The 17,814-nt window shown below is 44.3% G+C and overlaps 1 protein-coding gene across 7 annotated transcripts in view; it reads left to right on the top strand.

Moving 5' to 3' along the window:
• Window positions 1-1,710: 1,710 nt before the first annotated feature.
• Window positions 1,711-17,814, top strand: part of LOC109579165 (SLAM family member 9-like) — a 108,755-nt gene continuing 92,651 nt past the window's right edge. For 4 of the 7 annotated variants that reach the window (XM_070784279.1, XM_070784271.1, XM_070784263.1 and 1 more), the window contains exons 1-6: window positions 1,716-1,994; window positions 3,160-3,425; window positions 8,609-8,986; window positions 14,919-15,215; window positions 17,052-17,186; window positions 17,386-17,474. In XM_070784279.1, the coding sequence (XP_070640380.1) occupies window positions 3,353-3,425; window positions 8,609-8,986; window positions 14,919-15,215; window positions 17,052-17,186; window positions 17,386-17,474 (972 nt within the window). In that variant the 5' untranslated portion in view covers window positions 1,716-1,994; window positions 3,160-3,352. Of the gene's footprint in view, window positions 1,995-3,159; window positions 3,426-6,298; window positions 6,373-8,608; window positions 8,987-14,918; window positions 15,216-17,051; window positions 17,475-17,814 lie in introns of all 7 variants that reach the window. The other 3 variants (XM_019988714.2, XM_070784294.1, XM_070784309.1) reach the window with 3 other exon arrangements.

The following is a 17,814-nucleotide window of genomic DNA, read 5'->3' as shown; positions in this document are numbered from 1 at the left end:
TAGAATAAAAGAGGGGAAAAAAACAAGGAAAAACACAGAGCAACTAAAAAGTAACATTTAAATAGAAATATAAAACATTAAAAAATACATTAAAAATTAAAAAAAACTAAAACTAAAAACAAATAATTATAAACAACAACAGAGCAAAACAAAACACAAAAAAGTAATAGTGTTTTCCTAGTGTCTTAGCTGTCAGTATTCTGTCCTCACCGTGAGTCACAGCCAAACTTTGCCTCCCTAGGAGGCCGTTCAAAACCTCTAGATAGGTCTCTGGACTCTATGTACGCTGTGAGGGGAGCTTGGACCTGGCCCTACTCCCACATGTACTAGTGCCCAAAATCCACAGCTGCTAGAGCTAGATTGGTTTCCTTTGTGGGAGCACTCATTGTCTATTCAGATATTCCAAGGATGTAAGGTTTACCAAGGTGATCTTGGGAATTTAAGCTGTGGTTTGTGCCACTTCACAGAAAGATTTTTGTTCCTCTTCCTTAGTCACTCCATCCCTGGGGCTCAGCTCTGGTTTTAACCCCCTCTGTGTATGGGGCCCAGTCACAGGAGTCTGCTCCCAAGACCACCCTGGAGCAGTCTGCTCTGGCGAGGACAGGATGCAGAGGTGGCATAACTGCTTGAGTCATGGGGGCCTCGGTGGCAATAGGTGAGCAGGAAAGCCAGCAGCCATGGGTGCAAGAGATCTGGCCTTAGGGGGAGACTCTCATAGATCCTGGCAGCCAGCACCAGAAGGCCAGACATGGTGGGAGCTTTTACTAGTACCTGGTGGGTCAGGGGGCTATCATGTAGGGAGAGTGGGGCTGCAATGGTGGCTTCATGCCCTGCATGTGATGTCACTCAACAGTGGTGCCTTACTTCTGTGGCAGTCTGGATATCTTCCACAAGCATTCCTGGTTGTAAATTTCCTCCCTTCCATCCCCTCAGACTGTCTCCTCACAGTCAGTGGCAATCTTCCTCCTGAGTTTGGTCTCCAATCCCCATGTTCAAGCTTTCAGCCCCCACTGTGAACTGGCAAACACACCCCCAAGTCTTGGGTGTATAGGGCTTTGGCACAGACCATCTGTAGGTCTCACTCTTCTGTCCACCACATATCAGCTGTTTCATCCTCCTTCAATAGCTTCAGATGCTTCCCTTCCATCCCAACTGATTTCCCCATCAGTGAGTGGGCTTCCCTGGGTGCAGGAACCTCTCTACACCCCAGCTCCCCAGGGGTGCAAATCCTGTCCTGCCTCCTCTCCTTTCTTTTTCTCTTCTTTCTTTGGGACTGGTTTCCTTTATGATTGACTGGTTTGATCTCTTTGGAGTCCAACTGATTTTCAAGAGTCTTCTCGAGCACCACAGTTCAAAAGCATCAATTCTTTGGCACTCAGTCTTCTTTCTGGTCCAACTCTCACATCTGTACATGACTACTGGAAAAACCATAGCTTTGACTATTGATCTTTTCGACAAAATGATGTCTCTGCCTTTTAATATAGTGTCTATTTTTGCTACAGTTTTACTTCCGAGGAGCAAGCAGGTTTTATTTCCTTTAATTCCTCAAAGATTCCTGGCACCAAGGGTTTGTGTTTAGTAAACTCTTCACAAAGTTTCTGCAGTTGGTATGTGTGCTTGCTTATGTGTTATGCCCTAGTACAAGGTGGTAAGTATGTTGAATGTGAGATAGGATACCTCAACTTTTTAAAAGTTCTAGGTGTTTTTCCAGCATATAAATTCTACTGTCTGGCTCTCTCCCAGTGTCCGTGGCCTGAACCACATTGCTGGTTTTCTCTCTCTAGGCTCCTCCTCCCCAACCCACTTAAGCAAATGATGTTCAAAACCAGACATTTCTCACACGAAGATTGCTCACTACAGGGGTAGGGACTTGGGGGAGGAGGATGTACCAGACTCGTTCCTCTTCACCCTGGGAATGACCAGTAGATGAACTGCCTGGATTTTGACTGCATTCAGAAATTTCTGACCACAGGACTCATGGACCACCTTTTGAAGTAATTACCTCATTAGTAGATTGGGTTGGAGGGAATGAGCCGGTGCTGGATATTCTCTTGCCTGAGATGTTGCAGAGCGGTTTAAGGGAGCAAGCAGAAAATGGACTCCTGTGAGTTGTGTGAGGCCATAGAGAGGGATGGGACAGTGACTGTGATGTGGGGAAATTTTTTTCTAGAGTTTGTTGTCAAGAATCCAGACCTTACCCGTGATTCACTGTGTGACTTTCTGCAGGTCATGCAGCCACTCTTGATCTCAGTTTTCACATCCAGAAAGTGGGTTTAGAGCACTGTGCCCTGAGTACCTTGAGTGCATGATTATGGGGCCAGTCTTGTGGATGCAGCACTGGGGCATGGGCAGCTGAGGAGAATGCCTCAGTGGGCAGGAGAAGGAGGCATGGACCAGGAGTTAGGTATATGGGGTTGCTCCTGTGGTGTGTGGGGCATGACAGTTCTCAGGTGTGAGGTATTCAGTCTGGGGAGAAGACACCAGCGTGTGAGCCTCAGTGGGTGGTAGTGAGTCTGAGGCAGCTGAGGCTGTGGCCAGAAGGAGTATAGATATCTACTCCTGCCCCTCTGTGATAGCAGGAGCAGTGCTGGCAAAGGATGAAAGGGAAGTGGTGGGTGTAATGCAGACAAGAGCCTATCAGAGACCGTGGGGTCTGGTTTGTCCTGTGTGTAGGGAGGATAACTGCTATTAGTGACAACTAAGAAAACCAGAAGAGAGCAAGCAATAGATAAATGCCAATATTTGTACTGGGCATGTGGAAATGTGACACGTTTCACAACGATCTTTATTTTCTTTTGGTTATGGCTTCTTACTTAGGCAACAGATAGTTGGAATTCACAGAAAATCAAAAAGGAAATTTATCTCACTAAATGGTATAAAGAAGATGTCTTGCCCACCCTGGCTGTAATAGTGTGGTGCTGTAGTGTAATAGTATCATTTCTGTGCTGGACCATAGGTTGATATTAGTGACCAAGGATGCCTGGACTGAGCTGTTAACCAGGGGAAAACTAGTAAAGCGATTATAATGGGGGTAGGGGTAAGGAGTGTGCGATCACCAAACTAGCATGACCACAGGAATGCCAACACAGTACAGGTATATCATAAAGTGGAGTTGTTTATATATTTATTATGAAATTGCTTATTGATGTCCTGTTGTAGGTTCTGGGGATAATAAGAAACATCTGAATGGCTTATTCTAGCCCTGTGAGCTGACCTCCGGAGCTAACTTGGTAGCCCCACCCTTCGGGTGGGGAAAAGCCCAAGAACTCTTAGGAGTGAAGCCTTTCCCGCTCTCTTGCTGCTCCTCCTAAATGTTTCCTCTGCAGCTGCATAGGCTGGCAGGCAGCCTGAGATGGAGCCCTACTCAGAAGATCCCCACCTCTGCTGGGTTGCCCGGCTCCTGGGACTCACCAGCCTCCTCCTCAGTGAGTAGCCTGGGCTCTTTGTGGTGGGGGGCAAGATTCAGGGACCCCTTCTCTCTCTGATGTCTTAAGTTGTGTTGAGGCTGGGAACCCTGAGTGGAGGCAGCCTTGGCTAGCATTAAGGGATTTTTTTACTAGGGAGGTGAAGTCACTACTGTTTCAATAACAGTGAAGCCAAGAGAGCCTGGAGCTCCATGTGGAGAGGAATAGAGAGAGCTATAGAAGCAGCTCTTGGGGACCAAGGGAGTGGGAACAAGGCCCTCCTGACCTGGCAGAGGGGATGTGCCAGCCTCTGTCACTGTCCCATGGAGAAGGGGCAGACCTAGAACCCTGGGTCTGAACTGGAGGAAGGAAATGGAGTCTAGTTTTCTTGGGCTGGTGCAGGATGTTGAATACAATAAAATTCTAATTTTGTAAAGTGAGGAGCGGCCTCCAAAATTTAAGTGTGTCTGTATAGCCACATGTTGTAATTCCACTGCTGGGCATACACACTGAGGAAACCAGAATTGAAGGAGACATGTGTACCCCAATGTTCATTGCAGCGCTGTTTATAATAGCCAGGACATGGAAGCAACCTAGATGTCCATCAGCAGATGAATGGATAAGAAAGCTGTTGTACATATACACAATGCAGTATTACTCAGCCATTAAAAAGAACACATTTGAATCAGTTCTAATAAGGTGGATGAAACTGGAGCCTATTATACAGAGTGAAGTAAGCCAGAAAGAAAAACACCAATACAGTATACTAACGCATATATATGGAATTTAGAAAGATGGTAACAATAACCCTGTATGCGAGACAGCAAAAGAGATACAGATGTATAGAACAGTCTTTTGGACTCTGTGGGAGAGGGAGAGGGTGGGATGATTTGGGAGAATGGCATTGAAATATGTATAGTATCATATATGAAACGAATCGCCAGTCTAGGTCTGATGCAGGATACAGGCTGCTTGGGGCTGGTGCACTGGGATGACCCAGAGGGATGGTACGGGGAGGGAGGAGGGTTCAGGATGGGGATCACGTGTACACCCGTGGCAGATTCATGTTGATGTATGGCAAAACCAATACAATATTGTAAAGTAATTAACCTCCAATTAAAATAAATAAATTTAGATTAAAAAGAAATAAAAGTTAACCAGAAAAAAAAAAAAAAGAATGAAGAAATCATGGAAGGAATAGTAGACTGCTATGTGGATTCCAGGATGGGGTGAACTTGGAGAAGAAAGAAAGGAGGGTGAAGCAGGGAAGATGGAATTAAACAAAAAGGGAACTTAAAGAAAGACTGTCCTGAGAAATCTGTATATCTCATTTATGACTTCCTCGGATGTCATATGTTTGTAATGAAGTTAAATAAAAACTGATGAGAAAATAATGAAGTGTAGTATCAATTCTGAAGAAAGTTTGGAAAGGTTTTATTGCTTTAATTTTTGGTTTTAGAGGCTTTCCAGGTGGCTTAGTGGGTAAAGAACCCACCTGCCAATGTAGGAGATGTAAGAGGTACAGGTTTGACCCCTGGGCTGGGAAGAATCTCTGGAGGAGGGCATGGTGACCAGTATTCTTGCCTGGGAAATCCCCATGGACAGAGGAACCTGGTAGGCTACAGTCCATGGGGTTGCAAAGAGTCGGACACGACTGAGTGACTGACACACACACACATCCAAGTCATTATATGAACTTGTTGGAATTAAATAAAATTCAGTGGGTTAGAGAGCATTTGTAAAAGCTCATTCTAAGTTGAATGTTCTAAGTTCTAAATTCTAAGTTCATTCAGTCGTATCAAACTCTTTGTGACCCTATGGACTGTAGCCCTTCAGGCTTCTCTGTCCATGGGATTCTCCAGGCAGTAATATTGGAGTGGATTGCCATGCCCTCCTCCAGGGGATCTTCCTGACCCTGGGATTGAACCTATTAGATTGAACCTGACCCATAAGATTGAACTCTTATGTCTCCTGCATTGGCAGGCCAGTTCTTTACCACCAGTGCCACTTGGAAAGCATTTGTAAACAGGTGTCTTGAAATAACAGTGAACTTTGCATGATATTACATCCCATTTAATTGGTACCTTTGTGACAACAGTAAAATGCAAGCTTTTTATTCTCTCTCTCAATTTTGTTTAACTGGAGAGATATGTTAGAGTTTTTTTTTTTCTCCTGTAGTTCCTGGGGCTCAAAGATTACATAAGAAGGACAGACAAATACACTCGATCTTAGCCAAAAGGCCGAGAAGTGATAGGACAGACAAATAGACATGCAGAGAGAGAGTGAGTGCGAGAGAACAAGAGAGAGAGAGAGACCTCTCTATCTTCTTCTTCTTCATATATAGGCACTAATCTCTTCATGAGAACCCCAAATCTGGATGGCATAAAAAAGCAGAAATGTATTATTTCAGTTCTGGAGCCCAAAATTCCAAAATCAAGGTGTCAGCAGGACTACATTCTCTCTAAAACCTGTAGGGTATATTACTCCATGTGGGCTGCCAAAACAAGATGCCACAGACTGGGTGGCTTATCAGCAGAAATTTGTTTTCCCTTAGTTCAGGAGACTATATTCTAAACTCAGGTTTCATGCCAATTCTGTTTCTGGTGAGAGAGGGATAGGGCTCTGTATCATGGGGACCTGCTGGCCATGGTGTCTGTGTCCTGATTTGTTTAGAGGGACTGGTAACTCAGTCTTGCCCAACTCTTCTCAGCTGACCTTCTGTGAACTGTGTGGGGGAGTCCATTCTCACACCAGGGTGTGTGCTTTACAGTGGGGCCCCCAATTCCCAGGCCATGGACAAGAACTGGTCCCTGGCCTGTTAGGAAGAGACTAACAGATCACACAGCAGAAGCTAAGTGGCAGGTGAGTGAGTGAAGCTTCATCTGTATTTACAGCCACTCCCTATCACTCGAATTGCTGCCCAAGCTCAGGAAAACAAGCTCGGGGCTTCCACTGATTCTGCATTATGGTGAGCTGTACAATTATTTCATATATATCACAATGCATTATTATAATAATAGAAATAAAATGCACAATAAATATAATGTGCTTGAATCATCCTGAAACCATCCTCTGCCCCCGTTTGTGGAAAAATTGTCCTTCCATGATACCAACCTTCACCGGTGCTGAAAGGTTGGAGACTGCTGCTCTACAGGGTAATATGTACTTTGCAGCAGACCTAGTCTTGCTCTAGGGTCTCAGAGGGGAGGGAGGTGTAGAATGAATGGGCAGAAGAGGGGCTGTGAGGAGCCAGATAGGATGCATGGATGAGTGAATACCGTTTACTCTCATGAACCACTGTCCCCACTGATACAGATCATGAAGGCTTTTGACCTGGGACTAAAAGGTTGTTAAGCTCAGTGTGAGGATCATGGTTTTGCAAAAGAAGCTGAAAGGACTGTGGTGAAGGCCTGATCCTGAGGAAAGGCCTTATTAAATGAGCTGATGTTTAAGTGAATACAAAAGTATCTGAAACACCTGTGCATATGAATGCTGGCATGAGCTATTCTCTGCTTCCAGTGAAACCAGGAATAGGTATTAGTACAGCAGGAGGGAGGCAGGTTTGAGATGAGAACTTGATGATTTGAAGAGAAAACTGGGTCCTTGGCAATTGGAGCCACACCCGATTGAATCAGGTGAATCTTGACCTGAAGGAAGAAAGAGATTGTTTTTGCTTTCAGGATAAAGTTATTCTGTGGCACTTTCCCTGGTCCTATACTGTCCTACCCTGGTCCCCTAAAGGACAGAGGGCATCAGGTCTCTGGAACTTAAGCTTCAAGTGGGAAGATGGGCTCTGGATCAGGTCATCCTGAAGGGAATGTACCCACTGGTCACAGCTCTGCAGGAAAGTGTCTGAGGAAGGCCCACTGTAACCTCTCAGGGACTGGCTGATTTGGTGGCAGGGACAGCAGGGCTCACTAACTGATCACTTGCTCCCTCTCATATTCTAGTCGCTGGCAGTTAGCCAGGGCCTTGTGACCAGTGCTGGCCAAAATCAAGAGCAGAGAGCTCCCTACTTCTGGACAGAAGCAGGGAAATCCCTGTGTAACTCTCCTTTCTTCCCTCCCTGCTGTGGGGCTGGGAGCCCATGAGGATGCTGTGAGCTCCGTGTGTGCAGCTGCAAGGAGATGGAGCCTCTTCCATGTGTGATAGGACCTCTCTCTGTCACTCTTTCATGGGAACTGTGGTGGGGGATATAAACACCCCTTGTTCTAAGACCATGAGGTATTATAACCATTTTTACACAGTATAGTGTATTTTATCCTGACTACTATACTGCCTGTAAAGAGCAGGAAGGAGACCGGCTTTCGTATTTGTATTAGGTGTCTATTGTGATTAGTTGTCTATTGTATAACCTGTCACCCCAAAACTTAGTGCCTTGAATACCACCCAGTCAGTTTCTGTGAGTGAGGGCCCAGGGGTATTTCAGCTTGGTCCTCTGGCCCAGGGTCTCCCCAAGTGAAATCAAGGTCTTGGCTGGGGCTGCATCAGCCCTAGGGTCATCTGAGAAGGATCTACTTCTAAGCTCTCTTGTACAATTGCTGATGGGAGGCAGTTTCTGTGGCTATTGGGTTGAAGGCCTCAATTCCTTCCTGGCTGTGGGCCAGAGGCTCTCTCAGTTCCTTGCCATGTGGGCCCCTCCTTAGGGCAGCTGACAACATGATAGCTGGGTTCCTCAGAGTGAGAAAGAAAGAAAGTGAAGGAGAGAAAGTGTGTGTGTTTAAGGAAGAGGGACCCTACAGTCTTGTATAACCTAGTATCATGGAGTGGCATCCAACTGTGTCTGTATTCTATTCCTTAGAAGCCAGTCACTAGGTGCAGCCCATATTCCAGGGGAAGAGGTGTCAAAAGAGTGTGAACAGGAGGAAGGGGGGTCTTTGGGAGACAATTTAGATCCCCTCCTACAATCTTACACTTAATATATACCTGAAAACGTGATTCAGACCCATGATCTCACATAATTCACACACATCATTATCAACCAAGTACGGAAAATGTGGATTAGCAAGCTTAAGTAACTTGTAGAAGGTTACGCACCACCAGAACCAGGACTTGATTCCAGAATTATTTTAAATTCATTGTCCTTGCATTCCAAGAATCAGGAGAGTATATTGGATGGATTTAATGAAAAAGGTGAATCATGTTGTTTTCTTCTTTATTCTTAACTGAGAAACTACTCACATTTCCTATCTCCATTGTCCTAGGCATCTGCAGCACAGTGGTCCAGAGTTCTGGAAAATATGGTTCTGAAGTTCAGAATTCTAGATTTGTTCACATGCAGGGGATCCAAGGAGGTTCTGTGTTGTTTCATATAGTCAAGAAGCAAGAAGCTGACCCAGAGGAGGTCTCATGGGGCTTTGGCCCTGAGTTAAACTACAGAGTCCTGCTGCGAGTCCACCGTGGGGCAGACACCCCAACCTGGGTCAGCCTCCAGGACAAGTACCAGCAGAGGGTCCAAGTGCCCAATGTGACATCCTTGAAGATTGAGAACCTGACATCAGAGGACAGTGGGCAGTACCGGGCTCGAGCCAGCTTCACTGGAGGAATGGAATTGAACCAGGTTTTCCTCCTCACTGTCTATGGTAAGTGACACCTCCTTACCCCACCCTATGGCTTCTCTCCTGCTTTTGTGCTAGGAGTTTCACATAAGCCCCATTTTTCATGATCCCTTCCAGACACCAGCCTTCATATCCTGTTTTCTCTTTCAGAATTAGGGTAGATAGGTTTGCCACAAATGGTGTACAGAGCTGATATTCATACCAGGGATAAAATCACTTCAGTGTTTTGGGAAAGGAGGATGAAAATTTGGGTAAATGTATTTCTCATTAGCTCAGTTCAGTTCAGTTGTCTTCAGTCGTTGAGTTGTGCCTGACTCTTGTGACCCCAAGGACTGCAGCATGCCAGGTTTTCTGTCCATCACCAACTCCAGGAGCTTGCTCAAACTCATGTCCATTGAGTTGATGATGCCATCAAACCATCTCTTCCTCTGTCATCCCCTTCTCCTCCTGCCTTCAATCTTTCCCAGCATCAGGGTCTTTTCCAGTGAGTAAGTTCTCCCCATCAGGTGGCCAAAGTATTGGAGCTTCAGCTTCAGCATTAGTCCTTCCAATGAATATTTCGGACTGATTTCCTTAAGGATTGACTGGTTGGACCTCCTTGTAGTTCATGGGACTCTCAAGAGCCTTCTCCAACACCAAAATTCAAAAACATCAATTCTTCAGTGCTCAACTTTATTTATGGTCCAACTCTCTCATCCATACATGACTACTGGAAAAACCATAGCTTTGACTAGATGGACTTTGCTGGCAAAGTAATGTCTCTGCTTATTAATATTCTGTCTAGATTGGTCACAGCTTTTCTTCTAAGGAGCAAGCGTCTTTTAATTTCATGACTGTAGTCACCGTCTGCAATGATCGTGGAGCCCAAGAAATAAAGTCTGTCACTGTTTCCATTGTTTCCCCATCTATTTGCATGAAATCATGGGAATGGATGCCATGATCTTCATTTTTTGAATGTTGAATTTTAAGCCAGCTTTTTGATTCTCCTCTTTCACTTTCAACAAGAGGCTCTTTAGTTCTTATTCGATTTCTGTCATAAGGGTGGTGTCATCTGCATATCTGAGGTTATTGATATTTCTTTTGGCAATCTTGAGTCCAGCTTGTGCTTCATCCAGCAGAGCATTTTGCATGATGTACTCTGCATATAAGTTAAATAAGTAGGGTGACAATATACAGTCTTGATGTACTCCTTCCCAATTTGGAACCAGTCTGTTTTTCCATGTCTGGTTCTAACTGTGGCTTCTTGACCTGCATGCAGATTTCTCAGGAGGCAGGTAAGGTGGTCTGGTATTCCAATCTCTTGAAGAATTTTCCACAGTTTGTTGTTATCCACATAGTCAAAGGCTTCAGTGTAGTCAATGAAGCAGAAGATGATTTTTTTTTTTGAATTCTCTAGCTTTTTCTATGATCAAACAGGTGTTGGCAATTTTCTCTGGTCCCTCTGCCTTTTGTAAATCCAGTTTGAACATCTAGAAGTTCTCAGCTCATGTACAGCTGAAGCCTGGCTTGGAGAATTTTGAGCACTGCTTTGCTAGTATGTGAGATGAGTGCAATTGTGTGGTAGTCTGAATATTCTTTGGCATTGCCTTTTTTTTGGGATTGGAATGAAAACTGACCTTTTCCAATCCTGTGGCCACTGCTGAGTTTTCCAAGTTTGCTGGCATATTGAGTGCAACAGTTTCACAGGATCATGTTTTAGGACTTGAAATATCTCAGTTGGAATTCTGCCACCTCCACTATCTTTATTCATAGTGATACTTCCTAAATCCCACTTGACTTTGCACTCCATGATGTCTGGCTCTAGGTGAGTGATCACACCATTGTGGTGATCTGGGTCATTTAGATCTTTTTTGTATAGTTCTTCTGTGAAGAAGTTCTCCACTTCTTGCTAATAAGTTCTGCTTCTGTTAGGTCCATTCTGTTTCTGTCTTTTATTGTGCCCATCTTTGTATGAAATGTTCCCTTGGTATCTCTAATTTTCTCAAAGGGATCTCTAGTCTTTCCCATTGTATTGTTTTTTTCTATTTCTTTGCATTGATCATTTAGAAAAGCTTTCTTATCTCTCCTTGCTATTCTTTGGAACTCTGCATTCAGATATACCTTTGCTTTTCTCCTTTGCCATTTGCTTGTCTTCTTTTCTCAGCTATTTGTAAGGCTTCCTCAGACAGCCATTTTGCCTTTTTTGTATTTCTTTTGCTTGGGGATGGTTTTGAACACCATCTCCTGTATGATGTTACAATCCTCCATCCATAGTTCTTCATTAGTATTTGTTATAATAATTATTCTTCTTTATAGGACTCAGTTTATTTGATTTGTGTATTAACTCTATCTATTGCTTCTATCACAAATCACAAATTATTGGACATGAAACCACAGACTGGTTCCAAATGGGGAAAGGAGTACGTCAAAGCTGTATATTGTCACCCTGATCATTTAACTTATATGCAGGAGTACATCATGATAAATGCCGGGCTGGATGAAGCACAGCTGGAATCAATATTGCCAAGAGAAATATCAATAATCTCAGATATGCAGATGATGCCACCCTTATGGCAGAAAGCAAAAAAGAAATAAAGAGCCTCTTGATGTAAGTGAAAGAGGAGAGTGAAAAAGTTGGCTTAAAACTCAACATTCAGAAAACTAAGATCATGGCATCTGGTCCCATCACTTCATGGGAAATAGATGGGGAAACAGTGATAGGCTTTGTTTTTTTGGGCTCCAAAATCACTGCATATGGTGACTACAGCCATGAAATTAAAAGATACTCACTCCTTGGAAGAAAAGTTATGACCAACCTAGACAGCATTTTAAAAAGCAGAGACATTACTTTGCCAACAAAGGTCCATCTAGTCAAAGCTATGGTTTTTCCAGTAGTCATGTATGGATGTGAGAGTTGAACTATAAAGAAGACATACAGATGGCTAACAAACACAGGAAAAGATGCTCAACATCACTCATTATCAGAGAAATGCAAATCAAAACCACTATGAGGTACCATTTCACACCAGTCAGAATGGCTGCGATCCAAAAGTCTACAAATAATAAATGCTGGAGAGGGTGTGGAGAAGAGGGAACCCTCTTACACTGTTGGTGGGAATGCAAACTAGTACAGCCACTATGGAGAACAGTGTGGAGATTCCTAAAAAAACTGGAAATAGAACTGCCTTATGATCCAGCAATCCCACTGCTGGGCATACACACTGAGGAAACCAGAAGGGAAAGAGACACATGTACCCCAATGTTCATCGCAGCACTGTTTATAATAGCCAGGACATGGAAGCAACCTAGATGTCCATCAGCAGATGAATGGATAAGAAAGCAGTGGTACATATACACAATGGAGTATTACTCAGCCATTAAAAAGAATACATTTGAATCAGTTCTAATAAGGTGGATGAAACTGGAGCCTATTATACAGAGTGAAGTAAGCCAGAAAGAAAAACACCAATACAGTATACTAACGCATATATATGGAATTTAGAAAGATGGTAACAATAACCCGGTGTACGAGACAGCAAAAGAGACACTGATGTATAGAACAGTCTTATGGACTCTGTGGGAGAGGGAGAGGGTGGGAAGATTTGGGAGAATGACATTGAAACATGTAAAATATCATATAAGAAACGAGTTGCCAGTCCAGGTTCGATGCACGATAGTGGATGCTTGGGGCTAGTGCACTGGGACGACCCAGAGGGATGGTATGGGGAGGGAGGAGGGAGGAGGGTTCAGGATGGGGAACACATGTATACCTGTGGCGGATTCATTTTGATATTTGGCAAAACTAATACAATTATGTAAAGTTTAAAAATAAAATAAAATTAAAAAAAAAGAAAAAAAAAATAAAGAAAGCTGAGCACTGAAGAATTGATGCTTTTGAACTGTGGTTGGGGAAGACTCTTGAGAGTCCCTTGGACTGCAAGGAGATCCAACCAGTCCATCCTAAAGGAAATCAATCCTGAAAATTCACTGGAAGGACTCATGCTGAAGCTGAAACTCCAAGGCTTTCGCCACCTGATGTAAAGAACTGACTCATTGAAAAGACCCTGATGTTGGGAAACATTGGAGGCGGGAGGAAAAGAGGCGACAGAGGATGAGATGGTTGGATGGCATCACCGATTCGATGGACATGAGTTTGAGTAAGCTCTGGGAGTTGGTGATGGACAGGGAAGCCTGGCATACTGCAGTCCATGGGGTTGCAGAGTCTGATGTGACTGAGTGACTGAACTGAACTAGTGGCTTAAGTCACAAAAATATTATTTTATCTTTCTGGAGGTCGGAAGTCAGACAAAAGTCTCACTGGGCTAATCAAGTTGACTTAAAAAAATTAGTAACAATCTAGAAGTTGAGTGTTACGCTTTATTTGGTAGACATTTTCAGGACTTCCAGCCTGAGAGACAGCATCTGAAGTAACCCTGAGAGAACCGCTCTGAGGAGGCAGGTTATATAGAAGTTGCAACAAGGGGCAGGTAGTCTGAACATTAAAGGATTATTGGTAATTAAGCAAAACCAGATATCTCAAGGAATTTAGCACTTTTCCATGTATGGGAAGATGCAAAAGTCTGGGCTTACTGAGTCATTCCTATCATATTCGAATATCTCAGCTCTCTGGGGTTTTTTCCCTCCCTCCCCACCCCATCACCCCAGCTCCTCAGGGATCACCATGGGAAATGACTGAAGGCTGCAAGATAACAGGCATTGTTCTTCCTGGGCCCCTTCTGAGCTCAGCAAGTCATATTTGGGGGCTGGAATCACTGATGGCTGTGACTTCTTTGTTTATTGATGTGACAGGAAATGCTCCATTTCTTAGTGCTGTCAGAACTGTCTTCCTTCCTTTAGGTTCCAGAGGAACAAATGACTGCTGGCATTCTTTGGCTCATGGTCACACTTGTCCATCTTCAGAGCCAGCAATGGAGGGATGATTTCCTCTCACACTGATCCCTCTGACCTCCTCCTCTTCTTCCTTCTTCTACTTTTAAGGACCCTTGTATTGCCTTGGTTCCAACCAGGTATTCTGGAATAAATCCCTATTTGAAGGTCAGTTAATAAACATCCTTAATCCATCTGTTACCTTCATTCCTCTTTGTCAAATAGCCTAACATAAACAGAGGTTCTGGGGATTAGGGCATTACACATCTACCACAATTTGGAAATCCATAGGTAGGTAGTCCTCCCTGTCCTCTCTCTTTTTACCAGCCAGAGCTATAATTGCTCACTAAGACCCCTCAAATCTCTCTCCCAAATCCTCAATAGATATAGGAGAAAATTTACACTGCATCCTAAGAGCCTTATTTAGTCAACTCTTTGTTTCCCTAAAGTTTCTGTTGTATAGGGAAATATCTACTATGAGAATGACTTTGAACCCTTTAGGACCCCATGTGATATCTGTAACAAACTTGTTAATCAGCAACTTCTCTACCTGTGGGGATTTCAAGTTTAGTGGCATGTTCTAACCACACTTGGGTTGTAGTTCCTGGTCACTACCAGTGAATCTCTTAGAAATGTCTTTACTTTTGGCATTTAGCACAGGCCATATGTCAGTACTCCACAAGGGCTGTGCAGTCCCAGGAATCATCTGAATAGGAGAAGCAGGGCAATGGCCCTGGACCAGGTCAAGTCCTTCCTTCCCCGACTCCTTCCCTTGGAAAGAAGGAAACACCCCAATTTCTTACATACAATGAGTCCTGGAAGGTGAAGTCCATCATATAGTTTTTTTTAGGGAAGAATTTTAAGGCTTGCTAATCTACTGAGCTCACACAGGGCTTATCTCAATTGTTTCCTTTCTTATTGTCATTGCTGTATATTTGGGATTTGGGAAAATAGTGTTTCTTCTGGAAAATGCATTGACCATCCTGAGAGGGAGGTTGCCAGAGCTTCAGTAAGACAATGGATGAGAAAATGTGAACTGCTGTGTTCTCCACTCATGTGATGCTCTGTTCTTTTGTCTCACCTGCCCCAGAGCCTGTGATCCTTCCTGAGATCCTGGTCAAGTCATCATCAATCACACCAGGCTTGTGCAATGTCACCCTGGAGTGCAGGGACCCAGGGAAGAGAAAGGACCTGAAGGTGACCTGGGAGAGCGAGGGCCTTCCCAGGGAGCTGGAGTGGAGTGGGACACCAGGACCAGCCCCCAGCTCCTGGAGCCTGACTGTGAACCTGTCCCTGAGCCAGCCCAATGCCAACCTCACCTGTGTGGTCAGCAACCATGCAGACAAGAAAACTGCCACTGTAGACTTTGCACAAGTCTGTTTCTCTGGTGAGTGCAACCTTCCAGAGGAGAGGGACACTCTTGGAGCTCAGGTGCACTGGGGTGAGAGCTCTGGGCTTTTGTCCCCACTGTGTTATTAGCACCATCTTCCACCGGGTCACCCCATACAGGAGCCCGGGAAGCACAACCAATTTGCTTCTGTTTTTGAATTTCTCTCACATCCATGCTCTCCTCTCCACCCCTTTCCCCTGTTGGTCCAGGCAGTAGCCTTCCAGTACCTCTCCCCACATCATTCATCATTCATTGTGTGTCATAGAGTGATCTTTAGGAAAAGTGAATTGGATTGTGTCATCTGAGGGACTTGACTCACAGTGTCTCCCTGTAGGAGTCAGGGCTCAATGTCTCTCTTCTCATGTATTTCACACTGGATTGTTTGCCTAGAGCCCCTTCTGACCCTCTAGAAATGCTATTTCCTTTACCACCAGCCCTCCCAAGTCAAGAGTCCTTCACTTCGTTACCTACTGCTATTGAAGGATGTCTCTCAGTTAAGGCCAGTGATCTTAACTGAGTGATCAATACAGTTACACAGGGCCCCATGCTGGTTATAGTTCTGCTCTTAATAATGTTTGAAGAAAAGGAACCTCAGTCTCATTTGGCAGAGGGCCTTGCAGGTACTGTAAGCTTCCAGCAGAGACATTATGTTTTTATTTTTTTTATTTATTTTTTTTTTTTCTTTTTTTTTTTTTTTTTTGACTTTTATTTTATTTTATTTTTTTTTTATTCTTCCAATTTTATTTTATTTTTAAACTTTACATAATTGTATTAGTTTTGCCAAATATCAAAATGAATCCGCCACAGGTATACATGTGTTCCCCATCCCGAACCCTTCTCCCTCCTCCCTCCCCATACCATCCCTCTGGGCCGTCCCAGTGCACCAGCCCCAAGCATCCAGCATCATGCATCGAACCTGGACTGGCAACTCGTTTCCTACATGATATTTTACATGTTTCACTGCCATTCTCCCACTGATGTATAGAACAGTCTTATGGACTCTGTGGGAGAGGGAGAGGGTGGGAAGACATTATGTTTTTAAAGTTGTGATCAATGGCCACTCCACACTGAGTAGCAATGCTGTTTGTGGACTTGTCTCCTGTGCGGATTAGAACACCTTGAGGGCAGAGGCCATGTCTGGTCTTCTTTGAATTCATGCCCCAAGCAAAGATCCTGGCAATGTTTCCTCACACTCAGTGTTTCATTGAATTATGAATGACCTGGTGTGTAGTTCACCTTTCTAACCCGTCCTCCCCAAGGGAGACCTGACATGCTGGGGTGATCTGATATGTCAGCATCCCTTAAATACCCTATAACTCTTGGCTCAGCCTCATCATGGACTCTCAGATAAAATTAAACACTCAGCAAACCCTTAGGAAAGAGATTCTTACCCTCTCTTATCCTCCTTGCCCAATTCTTTCCTGCCCTGTCCTTCTCTTGCCTGCCACAGTGGGGTGATGGCAATCCCCATGGCTGATGATCTGACACAGACATGCCATGAATATTATGTTCCTCCTTCCTGAAATGCTATGCCTACCCTGAATATCTGGGAAACTTCTCCTCCTTCAAGACTCAATTTATGCATCACCTCCTCTGGAAGGCCCTCCCTGAAGATACGTGTACAAGATGTAAACCTCCATTGAACTGCAGTGTCTCTGACTGGGAGATTTTGGTATTTTCTCAGTTCAGTTATGAATGAACCTGCTGCACTCTTCAACTTCCAGACCAGGACTTCAGACTTCTCCCTGTGTTCTCTATCTCACTATGGCAACGGTTATTTTAAATTCTGTCTTCCCTTAACCATTCTCCATTTTCTCTGTGTGAGGGAAACAGGTTCACAAGAGCAGACCATTGCTGGTCTGCTTGAAGGCATCCTCTGTGGCGTCGTGGCTGTGCTATTCTTCCTGGGAGCTGGACTGTACTTTTGGAAGACATATAAGAAGGAAAGGAACACAGAGACTGGAAGAGGCAGGTTGCACTTCTCTTTCATCCTCAGATAACTCCTCTCTTCCACTGAAACCCTTTCTTATTCATTTTGCTGCTCAGAGATTGCCCTTGCCAAGGGGCTGGTGTGTGTGATCATGGCATTGGGGTCATAATCATGGATCTGGGCACAGGTTTTCGAGACTGAGATTCAAGCTCCACTCTGTGTATGTGTGTGACCCAGGAGCAGCATTGCAGGAGGACCACAGGAACCAAGATGATGGCGATTGGGCAGAGCCGAGCCAGGAAGAGTATCAACAAGGCATGTACCAGGTGAGAGGCGGAAGCTGAGTTCATCCTAGGCTGTACTGGGTCCCTCTGCAGCTGCACTTGTGCTTATCAAACCTAGTCATTGCTATTTCTGGTCCTACTGTTCTTTCTGAACAACCAACAGCATTAACTAGGAAAATGTATATCTGAGGCCCGTGTGGTACTGGGTACTTAGGGGGAACCATAAACAGTGCATGTCAGCAGCATTGTTCGCATGTGGGTTTCTTTGCGGTCCATTTTTTAGTCACTAAGTCACATCCAACTCTTTGCAACCCCATGGACTGCAGCACTTCAGGCTTCCCTAACCTTCCCTATCTCATGAAGCTTGTTCAAACTCATGTTC

This window comes from Bos indicus, chromosome 3 (assembly GCF_029378745.1).
Source record: "Bos indicus isolate NIAB-ARS_2022 breed Sahiwal x Tharparkar chromosome 3, NIAB-ARS_B.indTharparkar_mat_pri_1.0, whole genome shotgun sequence".
Lineage (NCBI taxonomy): Eukaryota > Metazoa > Chordata > Mammalia > Artiodactyla > Bovidae > Bos > Bos indicus.
This window is presented reverse-complemented; position numbering and strand designations above follow the sequence as displayed.